The sequence below is a fragment of the Malus sylvestris genome, chromosome 15 (assembly GCF_916048215.2).
Source record: "Malus sylvestris chromosome 15, drMalSylv7.2, whole genome shotgun sequence".
Classification (NCBI taxonomy): Eukaryota; Viridiplantae; Streptophyta; class Magnoliopsida; order Rosales; family Rosaceae; genus Malus; species Malus sylvestris.
Window position 1 is genome coordinate 45,331,872 of NC_062274.1, and position 12,698 is coordinate 45,344,569.

The window sequence follows — 12,698 nt, forward strand, 5'->3', positions numbered from 1 at the left end:
GGATTTTTTTTTGGGTGGGGGGGGGGGGCGGAGGAGAAATTTTAGGTTATAAGTCACCATTGGAGATGGTCTAAGGGTTGGAGCAAGTTGGAGTAAATTTAGAACCTAAAATTTGAGTTTTACTCCAAGAGTTGGAGTAGGTCTTACGTGATGTATGTATGTCCGAGGGAATAAGTGATACATACGGTATTGTGCGGTGTCGCATGATTTTCCAGCCAACCAAGAAAGGGTATACAATGTGTTCCTACTAGTTAATTAATAGTGCCACTTAGTACTACTGTCTAGTGATATTTCTTTTCATTTGTAAATAAGAGGTCTTAGGTTCGATTCTCACCATAAACGAAATTGAACCACATTATTGCTAGTTCATTGTAAGACTTAGCTTACTCTTTCATCCGTTTAATATAGGTAATATTGTTTGTTCTTAGCTTACTCTTTCATCCGTTTAATATAGGTAATATTGTTTGTTGAAATTAATAGTGGCTCAAGTATACACACTTTGATATTGTTGGTTCATCACTGCTTCAAAATCACAATATGACATGTATATATAATAAGGAAAACTAATGAAAAAGGTTTGAAAACTTTGAGTTTTAATGATAAGGAAAAAATAAAGGGTAAAGTGAATAATACCAAGATTGATTTTTTAGTGTAAAAATGTGATTTTTCGTTAAAGTGAACAGTACCAGGTGCTTTTCGTTAAAATTCTCATAATAATAACTCGTTAGAAACACACCAAAAAACTTGTCACAATATGACACGTATGTATGTACGAGGAAATCAAGGATCCGTACAACATTGTGCGCTGGCCCATTTTTCATGAGACAAACACAATTTCTTATGATTCCCAAATGCCTCCTTTCATTCTCATATTTCTTTATTGCGGCTGAATTTTTGCCGAGAATTTATTTGTCTCGTGAATCATAATTGATGCCTAACTTAATGTCCATCCAATCATGAATCATGACATTAGAAATTGAAAATAAACAAGAAAGTTTGTTGCCACATCACTAATCCATGACTTAATCCCATCTTAAGTTCATCATGATTCATGATTTGGAGATACAATAGAGGAATTTGTTTATACATGCCAATTTCTCCAAGGCTTTTTATATTAGTACCCCACAAAATGTTAAATGCATCCCATATTAAAATTTAATATTAATGACTAATTTACTTTACTATGTAATGACAATTTTGACCTTATTAGGTTTAAAAAATAATAAAATTTTTATAAATACACTCCAAATCACTTTTAACGTATTATTTATCTATTTCAACTATCAAATCCACTCCCATTCTCCATTGTTGAATAAAACCCTATGTAATGAAACTACAAACATGTTGATTGAGAAAAATAATTTTTGATGAATGGAACACGAAATCGGTGTTTCAAAAGCTTTGAAATCATTATTATTGTTATTGAAAAATGTTCAGATGAACCTAAACATTTTTTGAAAACATTCAATTTGAAATCCTTCGGCAAACTAACATTCAGATAGTTTGAAATCATTCGGCAAAATAAAAAATGAGTGTTATAAGATTTGAGAAATGTGAGGTATGTGTAGAAAATATAAGGTGTATATTAAGAATGTGGGGTGTGAGGGTATTATGGGGAAGGAAGTGGTGTGTATTAAGATAATTTTTAATTGAAAAAGTAAATGTGAGATATATTAAGTATATGGAGTTTATTCAACAATTTGTGGCGTGCTAATATAATAAATCTTTCTCCAAACCGAAAAAAATATTCTAGTTAATAGATTTTAAAAATATTGTGGAGCATTCTATAAACATATGCACGCGCGTCATCAAAATTCAAAAGTGTACTTGTATTGTATCCATCAAAATATAAAGCGTGAGTTACATTTTATTTTTTTAGGTTTGGAAGCATATGTAATTTCATGTAATATTTTTAAACATTTTAATTTGATATATTCAGTTGTTATTTCATTTTAATTTCATGCAATTCTTAAAAAAAAAATTGTTAAATTAACTGTTAAGTAATGCACAGTTAAAATGGTTCATATTTGTGCTAACATGAATGCCAACTTGTGCCACATGCCCAAACTGTAATTTCAAACAACCAAATTTTGTTTTTTTTTTTAATTTCAAAACATCACCTAAATGTAATCCTAATATATATCTAATTAAAAAATAAAAATAAAAAAAACTTTCCACTCCCTCATTCTCAATCACTCTCCTTCTATTTTAAAAACAAAAATAAAAAATTTTCTCACACACTTTACATGTGCCTATATGCTAGTTTATTTAATATTTCACCAAATGATTCTCAATCGAGGGTGGCCTAGGGGTGGGTTCAAAAAACCGAAAACCGAACCGAAACCGAAAAAACCGAACCGAACGAAAAAACTGAACCGAATTGAAAAAACCGAACCGAATTAATTAAATTAATTTTTTTATTTAATTATTTGCTTTGGGTATTATTTTCTAAACCCAATTTGTAAGTTAAAATGTGTTAAACCCAATGTGTTGCCAAACTTTAAGCTCAAAATATTAAAAAAAATGCCTATAAAAACTCTAAACCCTAACCTATTATTTCTCCCCCATATAAGGTTCCGAAACCAAACCTCCTCTTGAAGTACCACATCCATCTCCATAGCACTATATCTACTTCTGCCCCAGCTTTCTTTTCCAAATCTACTCTCATATAACATGTAACAGAATTCATAAACATTTATTTCGGGTAGAGTACTTGCGTAATTTGTGATGGAAAAGAATCCAACACACACTAAATAAATCCACCCACGCATTACTTTTACTAATCAAGTTGTTAACATGCAGTTACAAGTAAACAGCCTTGATCTTTGAACAACATCATACAATTTAACTTTTCTAAGTCATTTGTACGATTTTTGTGTTGTGAGGTTGTTAGTTTGGACTTTGGAATACTTGATTGATGATTTTAGTTCAACTTTAAATGTTTATTTTCATTATCTTTGATTCTATTTAGAATACTTATGTTATGATTGTGTTGGAAATGTTAAAATTTAAAATTTCAATGTTTTTCATTTTTTGAAAAATAAAAAATAAAAAACCGAAACCTAACCGAAAAAAAAATGAACCGAGCCGAAATTTCGGTTTGGTTTCGATTTTGACAAAAAACCGAACCGATTTGAACCGAATCCACCCCTAGGGTGGCCCACTATAGTTAAAAAAAAATTATATTTTACATCTTTTTCCTTCTCAGATTAACATATAAAAAAATATTTTCTAATTTGTCCTATGTTACATATTGTTGACCGTGACATCAACAAAAGTGGAATTCGCAGTTGCTGCACCATCACTTTACTACCTTTTTATTCTTGTCGAATTACTTTATAGGCAAGATCCTTTTATTAGAGATCCTAGAATTCTTGCAATTGTGACCATTCATTATATATCGTACAGTCAGTTTTCGTTAAGTACTATTTATATTTGAATTTTAAATTTTAAATGATTTTTGATCGCACAATGTACAATGAATCAACACTATTGCGGGATTCCTAGAATCACTAGGAAAAAGATCCGACAAGGATCATTTTCCTAATTTACCATAAAATTTCGTGAAATTTGTACCCTTCTACCCTTAATTTTTGTTTCATACCAAAACTTCGATTTTTTTGACACTTTAATAATTTCTTTAAGCTTTCCATCAAATTACCCATTAAGTGATGTTGTGCTATAATTTTTGGCACAACATATTTGTTACATGAATGAGAGATTTCTTGTAGATAGCCATCATGTCTAGTGCTAATTCTTAGCAATATGATGACAAATATGATAGACCAAAGTTATGTCACACTATCATTTAATAAGAAACTTGACGGAAAATTTAACAGAAGTATTAAAGTGTAAAAAAATCAAACTTTATTGATTATGAGACAAAAAACCTAAGGATGGCAATTACGAATTTCACGATAGTTGATGGTAATAAAGTGCAAATTACCTTTTTTTACTTAGTTTATTGATAATCAAATTTCTGACTTAGATTAACACTAAAGATTCACATTACACACAAAACTAAACTCATTGAGGATGGGACAAGCTCATTGAGGATGTGTGTTCCATGCAAGTAGCCCTTTACCACAATGGTAAAAAGAAGTTGGGTATAGCCGCACAAGTTTGAACTTCGTTTGCAGCTAATCTAGCCAAATCTATCGTTTAACAAAAAAAAAAAAGAGAATGTGATCATTCATTACTATGGTCTGGTAATATTCATCTGAACTTGTAAGTAAGAAGTCTTATGTTCGAATCTCGTGATGGCGAATTCGATACCAAATTAAGTTGCTTATAGTGTGGCTTCCAAACTCTCATTTTAGTGTAAAATATATCGTTGTACTATTATTAAAAAATATAAAAAAAGAATGTGCGTCCCATAACCTTTTGCCGTGCATTTAGGGGTGGGTTCGGTTCAAATCGGTTCGGTTTTTTGCCAAAACTGAAACCAAACCGAAATTTCAGTTCGGTTCATTGTTTTTTCGGTTCAGTTTTTTCCGGTTCGGTTTCGGTTTTTTGTTTTGTTTTTTTTGTTTAAAAAATGAAAAACATTGAAATTTAAAATTTTAACATCTCCAACACAATCATAACATAAACATTCTAACTAGAATCAAAGACAATGAAAATAAACATTTAAAGTTGAACTAAAATCATCAATCAAGTCTTCCAAAGTCCAAACTAACAACCTCACAACACAAAAATCGTACAAATGACTTAGAAAAGTTAAATTGTATGATGTTGTTCAAAGATCAGGGTTGTTTGCTTGTAACTGCATGTTGACAACTTGATTAGTAAAAGTAATGCGTGGGTGAATTTATTTAGTGTGTGTTGGATTCTTTTCCATCACAAAATACGCAAGTAATCTACCCGAAATAAATGTTTATGGATTCTGTTACATGTTATATGAGAGTAGATTTGAAAAATAAAGCTGGGGCAGAAGTAGACAGTGCTATGGAGATGGATGTAGGTACTTCAGGAGGAGGTTTGGTTCCGGAACCTTATATGGCGGAGAAATAATAGGTTAGGGTTTAGAGTTTTTATAGGTATTTTTTTAATACTTTGAGCTTAAAGTTTGGCAATACATTCGGTTTAGCATATTTTAACTTACAAATTGGGTTTAGAAAATAATACCCAAAACAAATAATTAAATAAAAAAATTAATTTAATTAATTCGATTCGATTCGATTTAGTTCGATTTCTAGATCACTAAAACCGAACTGAACCAAAAGAATTCGGTTCGGTTTGATTTTTTCAATTCGGTTCAATTTTTTCATTCGGTTCGGTTTTTTCGGTTTGGTTTTCAGTTTTTTTCGGTTTTCGGTTTTTTAATCCCATCCCTACGTGCATTCACTGGAAGAAGCTTGTAACTCAAATTGTAAAGCGCATTCACCCGTGGACTTTAAGTAATCAGTCTGCCCACGTCGGACATCTAAAATATCTACCACGATTCCATTGTCAATTTTCCCAACGAAACGTATCCAACATGCAACGTAAAAAAACAATATTTAAAAAAATATATATATATTCTCAACAAGTTTGGACGTAAGAATAAAGACATTAGAAGCTAGGAACTAAAGTCTTGAACGAGGCATGCTGAGATGATCAATCAATCAGCAACTTTAGGTTGCTTTGTTTAGCATTTGGTTACTCTGAAAACGGGTTTGTGATCCCTTTTCCAACATTTGAAAATATACCAAGGAATGACAGCCTCTTTCGATGCATCCAAAACATACAAAATGAAGGTTTTGCATCCCAAAAAATTGTAAAAACAAAGCACTCCATGGAGAGGGAAATGAACATTGGCAGCGGTGTCTACCGAAAAACAATTGTTCATTGAACCTAGTTGCACCATCCAAGAATGAAGTTGTTCTCATCTAACTCTAGCATTTGCTCCAAATACAACATATAAAGGTTGTTCTTACCAAATAATAACAAATTCCTAGATCTGATAAGATTTTCTGCAAAAAAATTAGTCCCCACAAGGATCATTTCAAACCATGTCAGAATTCTAAAGCTCCAAATGTATGAGATGCAGGCAAACAAAATACAGAACATTTCATAGAAATAGAATTCTAAGAAAGAAAGGGGAGGGGAAAGTCAAGGCCAAAGAACAAAGGACAAATACGGGGTAGACAAGACGAAAAACTACAGGCGGCGCAAAGGCACAAGGGGAATGTGAAAACATGGCACAAAAACAACATGAAATATCAGGGGTACAATATGTCCCGTTGTGAATGTGATCTTCAATCTAGACCAAGTTGAAGTGGGCTCGGGCAAGTGGGTCAACCAGAATTATTAGTAAAGGGATTTGCCTACTACAATACAAGTCAAAATATGGAAATCTTGTTTGAGAACTTTAGGCTAGGTTAGCTAGGCAAGCGCCTACGGCTATTAGGACAAATGAAGTAGGGCAATCCGCACACAAAGAAGGCCTAAGCATCCAAGGAAGCTTTAAGTTATTAAGTTCTTCTCTTGTTTTCTTAGATATTCATTTCTCTTACATGTATGAAAAATGACATTAAGGAAAAGAAAAGAAGTTCGACCAAGCGTCTGAAAACAAAGGACAACCTTACAAGTTTACTACCTAAAACCAAACAAATGTGAGGTGCCTTGGATATGCTTACTACCTTATGTTTAAATAAAGAACTCACAACAAACTAATAATGTGAGAGAGCACATCATTATTTACTAGTAAAATCCAGATTTGCATCATGTGGGTTCCCATAACTTTGAATAATAATAATGGAGTTCACAAACAGATTTCATTTGATTTAATTATTAACTATATGTTTGTTATACCTAATCAGCATGACATCTATAAGATCTCCTAGCACACTCCATCTGCAAAATCCCACTAGAATCCAAACCCTATTGTCTGCACTAATCTCTCTCCAATCTTCAACAACTTAAAATGGTTAAATTCACTTCAAACCTTAACTTATTAGCTTAGCGCTTATCGGTCTTTCACGACTCAGAACAAAATAACCGTTTTTATATGCAGTCAGTTAATAATACTATAATGCAAAAGCCAAAAGGAAAATCCCAAAAGCATGGTAAGTTCGAGTGGTAAACCAGAGGCTTTCAGAATGAACTCCTAGCATAGTAAAGGCTTGACAACAACATTTTGTGGTCCCGTGTTTCCAGCTAATACATTCTATCAGCTTAGCATCCACACAACTGGTCAAAGGAAAGGAATGGCGGCCTTTTCAACATAAGACCACAGGTTTTGTTTGAACATGAAAAACAAACGACGATGTGGAGCATGATCACATGTACTATGTAGTAAAATTAGGTGCCAAAATAGACTGCATCAACTTAGCATCGAAATAGAACATCTTCGCATGTATTGCACAAATCGTGCCAAAATAGACTCCAGAAAGCTATCTGCACTCCTCCGTTATAAAAACACAAGGTAGTCGTCACACTTGACGGAGTACACCTGATAACTTCTTGACTTTGAGACTTTTTTGGAGTGCCAATAGCAACTTCTGTTTAGAATTGGCAAACATCTATGCAAACTCATCCGATTTGCAAATCGATATGTAGAAAGTTCACAAAACTAAGATATTTAACAACAAAAGCATAGTTTAGCAACACAAATTCTGTATGATATAACATTTCTAACCTGTGATTAAACCCCAAATCTCCAGATAACAAAGAACAAACCTACATATCTCTCATTCTCATATGTCCCATGTACAGAGCAAAGATAATACCCTAACTTTAACCGGCGGTGGACCATTTTCCGTCCACGCGCCGGTGATTGAATAAACCCCTCACCCAGAATGTACAAAGTTATTGTCTTTTTATAAAATTGAAAATTAAAAACTGTAAACCCTAAAACGACTGCGTTTTGAAGCTTGACTTACCTGAAGAAACTTCAGAAACTTCTCCATCTAGGGCTTGATACAGGAACTGTCGGCGACAGCGGGAGCTGAGGAAACCCTAATTGATTTGGGGAAAGCGATGGGTAAGGCGATCGCGGCGAATTCAAGCACCCGAAAGGAAGCGGCGATGGAGGCATCGCGAACTGCGGCTGTGACGCTATCGCCGTCGTTGTCTGCTGTTGTTGATTCGCTGATGTACCTATCCCCTGCTGCGGCGGAGCAACCTGCTGATTCTGCTGCGCAGGCGGCGTCAGATTGGTCCAGCGCGGCGAGACAAGTGGGGCCAGAGGCGAGAATCCCGAGAACTTCTGATTGTTAGAATCGACGGCTGAGATTGAGTTGTTGAGGTACCGCATGTAGGCTGAGACGGGGGATTCAGCCGCCGAGTGTACGGTTGGGAAAGGAGGGAGAGGAGAGAGAGGGGTTGTGGACCGTCCGATGGAGTTGAAGTGAGCGGCGGCGGATCCCATGGGTGGGATGATTGGATTATTGGTGTTTGGGGGTGGAGCGGCGCATTCTAACGAGGGAGGGGGTCGGTTGTTAAGCTGCGCGAGAGGGGGAGGGCGGATGCGCTGGAGGCGGGAACTGATTTGTGGCTTGGGTGGGTGAACCGGCGGCGGGGGGTTGGAGAAGCGGTCGTGGGCGGGAGAGCCGGTGAGCTTCTGAACGACGTCACGGAAGTCGTTTTTGTTGATGTTGTAAACCGGCGGCTGGTGCTGATGCTGCTGCTGCTGCTGGTGTTGGGGAGGAAGAGGAAGTTGGGGAGGAGGCGGCGGTGAGTTTTCAAAGTTGGGTTTTTTAAGGAAGGTGTTGTGAGTGTTGGGGGTGGTGGTGGGTTTTGAGATCTTGTGGGAAAGCTTGTTGATGTGTTTGAGGTAGTTGTCTCTGGTGGTGGTGGTGGAGCTGCCGCCGCCGCCACTGGAAGCGGCAGTAGTGAGAGCAGCTGAAGCAGTAGTTGAAGAGGGACAGCTTTTATCCATAACAAAAAAGCCCTCTCTCTCTCTCCTCTCAGTGTCTGAGTGAGTAGATCTGAAAATATCTGACGGGAAAGGAAGAAGGGGGTTGCTGGTCTGAGAGTGGTGGGCAATGAAAAATGAGGATAATACAGTCGGCAAGTAGGGACAAGTGCGGACTGGACCATTTATATGGAATTTTAAATAATTGTTTTTATTTTTTGAGTTTTGATTAAAGTTTAAAAATTGTTTATTTTAGAAAAAAAGGAAATAAAAAATAAAGGAAAAAGGGAATTAAGAAAAAGAAAATAAAAGAAAAGAACCCTGAAAAAGCAGTGTCTTGTATCTTTGATCTTTTTCACTTAAAAGAAGAGAAGAGACATGACCCCGTAATGCAAGCCAAGCATCTATTTCTCACCTTTTAATCTCTTACTTTAATCTCTCTAATCTCTATCCAAATTATTCTTTCGGTAATTAAAAAACGTTATTTTAGTCGTGTCACAAAATTAACAAGTTACGATAACCGACTTATAATATTTATTCCAATTTTAATCATACAATAAATTAACAAATTACAAGAAAATAGGCATATCATGTCTACTTTTTGGATACATTGCTATACGAACAATTTTTAGTTTTTATACAGTGTAAATTGCTTTATAAGGTTCACATTATCAAAGTTTTTCACCATCAAAACAAACACGATTCCAGACAGGAAGATTTTTAATGCCATTATATAATTTTCTTCGCACAAAATAATCCCTTTTCTGATTTTTTTGACTGTCTTTGTTGAATAAAGGAGGTAATAATAACACCTGCTGATTTGTTTGGTAGGGATTAAGCATTTGTCGTACACTGATATGCTATGTCTTTAATGGTGTTGGGTATTTTCCAACCTACCAAATAAATAAATGTTGTCTTTTTAAGAATTAGATTTTTTTTTAAAACCATTTTCAAAGAAGATGCTAAATTATGAATTTAAAATTTATATTTGACAGCATATGTGACACTTATAAAATTTAAATTTTCTTAAACCATTTCCACTGGATTACTAATTGAGGATATCAAAACTAGCCCGAGGGGATTTGACTTTCCTAGAGTTAGTCATGTTTGTAGATCCGCTAATTTTGTGGCGCATAGGATGGCCAAGTTGGTTTTAACTTCCAATTGTACTAGTTTGAGGAGTTTCCGGATTTTCTCCAAGATGCCTTCATTCATGATTATATGTTTTCTTAATGCTTATAGTTTCCTCTTCAAAAAAAAAAATATATATCTTCTTAACCCAATATGCCAAATTTTAAACGTAAAATAAATGTTTGTTATAAATAGGCAAAAGTAGAAAAATAACCTTTGCTAAAAGCGAGGACGAAGTGGTGCAAAATATCACACTGACAAAAGTATTGCAGATATTAGAAAATGAGAGATACTGAGAGTATTATATTTCTTCCTTTTCTCTTCTTGATATTCTCTCACTTTGAACAATCGAAGTGCTCTATTTATAGAGCCACTTCAATGAAAAATTACAAAAGGATTACTATTTAGCTTGTGAGTCTATACTATATACATGTGGGCAAACATACCCACTATTTACAACAATGTTCATATTTATTTTCTTTGCATTATTAAAGAAAGAAAATGACCTAAAAGGTGTAAAAATATTTAAATATTGCTTTGGAAAGAAAAGCAACGAAAAGTTATTAAAAAAACATTTAATAATTAATTAAAAATTGCTACTTAGCCATCCCCACCATCATTTGCTCTGATATGCAAACTTCGGGCCAAATATGGTTGCCAACTTTATTTCCATCCCTCACTGTCCCTCTCCAAAACGACTTGCCGGATTACCATCGAGGCCAAGTGTACTGCACCTTAGACCAAAGTAAGGGTATTTTACATACCCCTTAGCCTCACCTTCTATCCATTTATTGGGATTCGTGAATGAGATTTGGATTTGGTGACTATCTTTTGGTTCTGCGTCTTTGGTGAATAATTCTGGTGTGGTGTGCTTCTTATTACGGGTTTGGTACTTTTGTGCTGCAATGTCTTATTTGTTTTCATCACTTGGTCGTTTTCTCTAGTGTTGTTGCTTCAGTAGTTGCTGGCAAGACTTTCGTGGCAATGACAGTGGCAGACACTGCTTTATGCGATCGGAAATTAAGGATTTGAGTTCCCGTTTTAGTTTATTTAATGGGACACTTTGGATGCGGTCCCTAGCTATCAATATTCTTTTATTGAAACCTTGTTAGTTTTTAGTTTTTGATTGAGGTCCCTGACATTAATGTAATAATGTAAGTTACTATATTTTTTAAATTATAAATTAAAAATTGAAATTTGTAATTGTTTATATTAATGAGATTTTAAATAAAACCCATAATTTATGGGATTAAAAATAATAAAATATAAATTATACTCTCTATTATATTGTGCGTGTGTGTGTACATATATGTATGGGTACATTAACCAAAATTAACAAAAAAAAGTTATTGTACCAAAACATGGATACATTCTCAAATCAACAAAAAAGAATGTACCCATATAAGTTTAAACATGGATTAAAAAATTTGAAAGGATTTTATATTAAAAAAAGGGTACATTTTACATATAACAAATTGATGTATTTGAGAATGGGTACATTTAAGATTAAAAAAATTGAAAAATTATATGAATGGGTGCATTTAAGATTAAAAAATTGAGAATCTTTTTATATATATAAAAAACTAATAGGTACAAACTTAATTTAATTTAATTTTTTATTATTTTGGAAATGTTTGAATTGAAAATTAATTAGAAGTTTAATAGAGGTGTGAGTATTAAACCCTAAATTAATTACTAATTTTTATATTGAAAAATTATATAATAAACATGTAAATTCATTATCACATTAATGTTAGGGACTTGAATCAAAATTTGAAAATTAATAAGGTCTTAGTCAATGAACAGTAAAAACTAGGAACCGGATACTAATTTTTCCTTATTTAATTGGGTTAGGCCTTTATTTATCTGTTTTCTCCAATATATTTGAGTTATTTTGCCTTCATTTGAGTTGACATATAACCTACTATCGGATTAATACAATACCCAACTTTTACCAACAAAAAAAATAAAAAAAAACCTGCTATGAGCAGTTGCCATTTGATTCTACCTTTAATCGATTGTCAGTCTTATCTTCAGTCTGTATTTGCTTCCACCCTTTTCATCTCTTTTGTTTTGGCTTTTGATTTCTCTCTCTTTTTTTGTCCTGCGTTTTGATGTCTTATTTTAGGTATAAGCCTGCTGCCTTTCCTATTAAGCTCCCACGGATTCTTTTCTCTCTTATTCACATTTTCTTCTCTCTTATCTTCTCACTTTGTTTTTTTGTCTCTTTATTTCTATAAACAATCAGTATAAAATATTGACATGATTTAATCATAACTGTTCAAATAAAAATGAAAGGTGAGAGAGATTAAGGAGTGGTTTGGGAATGAGGTGCTTAAAAAAAAAACACCCATGAAAAAAAACTGTGAGGGTTTTAGGTGTTTGGTAAACTGAAAAAAAAAGGCTTATTTTGGAAGTTGCTGTGAGAATAAGCTGAAATCAAAGGAAAAAGCTGAAGCTGCTATTTGTAGCTTTGGAAAACTGGTTTTTCTTCAAAGAATACAGAGCTACAGTGCTCCTTTAATGAAAAGATCCATTATCAGACTGCTTTTTTTTCCAAAAGCACTTTTACAAAAAAATTTACCAAACACTCTGCTGATTTATTTTACAGCCGCTTATTCTTACAGCAGTTTTTTTTCAAAGCACATTAATACCAAACCAGCCCTAAGAATGGAGCAAATCCTTATCGCTCATAGCGGTTTGGGGTGTGCCCAGTAAGTTTGTTTTA

At 34.0% G+C, this 12,698-nt stretch overlaps 1 protein-coding gene across 1 annotated transcript; it reads right to left on the reverse strand.

Annotated features, from left to right (window-relative positions):
* Positions 1 to 7,582: 7,582 nt before the first annotated feature.
* On the reverse strand, positions 7,583 to 9,012 carry LOC126602125 (VQ motif-containing protein 9-like). Its single transcript, XM_050268952.1, has one exon. It carries the CDS (start codon positions 8,861 to 8,863, stop codon positions 7,877 to 7,879), a length of 987 nt encoding a protein of 328 aa, XP_050124909.1. The 5' UTR covers positions 8,864 to 9,012; the 3' UTR covers positions 7,583 to 7,876.
* Positions 9,013 to 12,698: the final 3,686 nt, after the last annotated feature.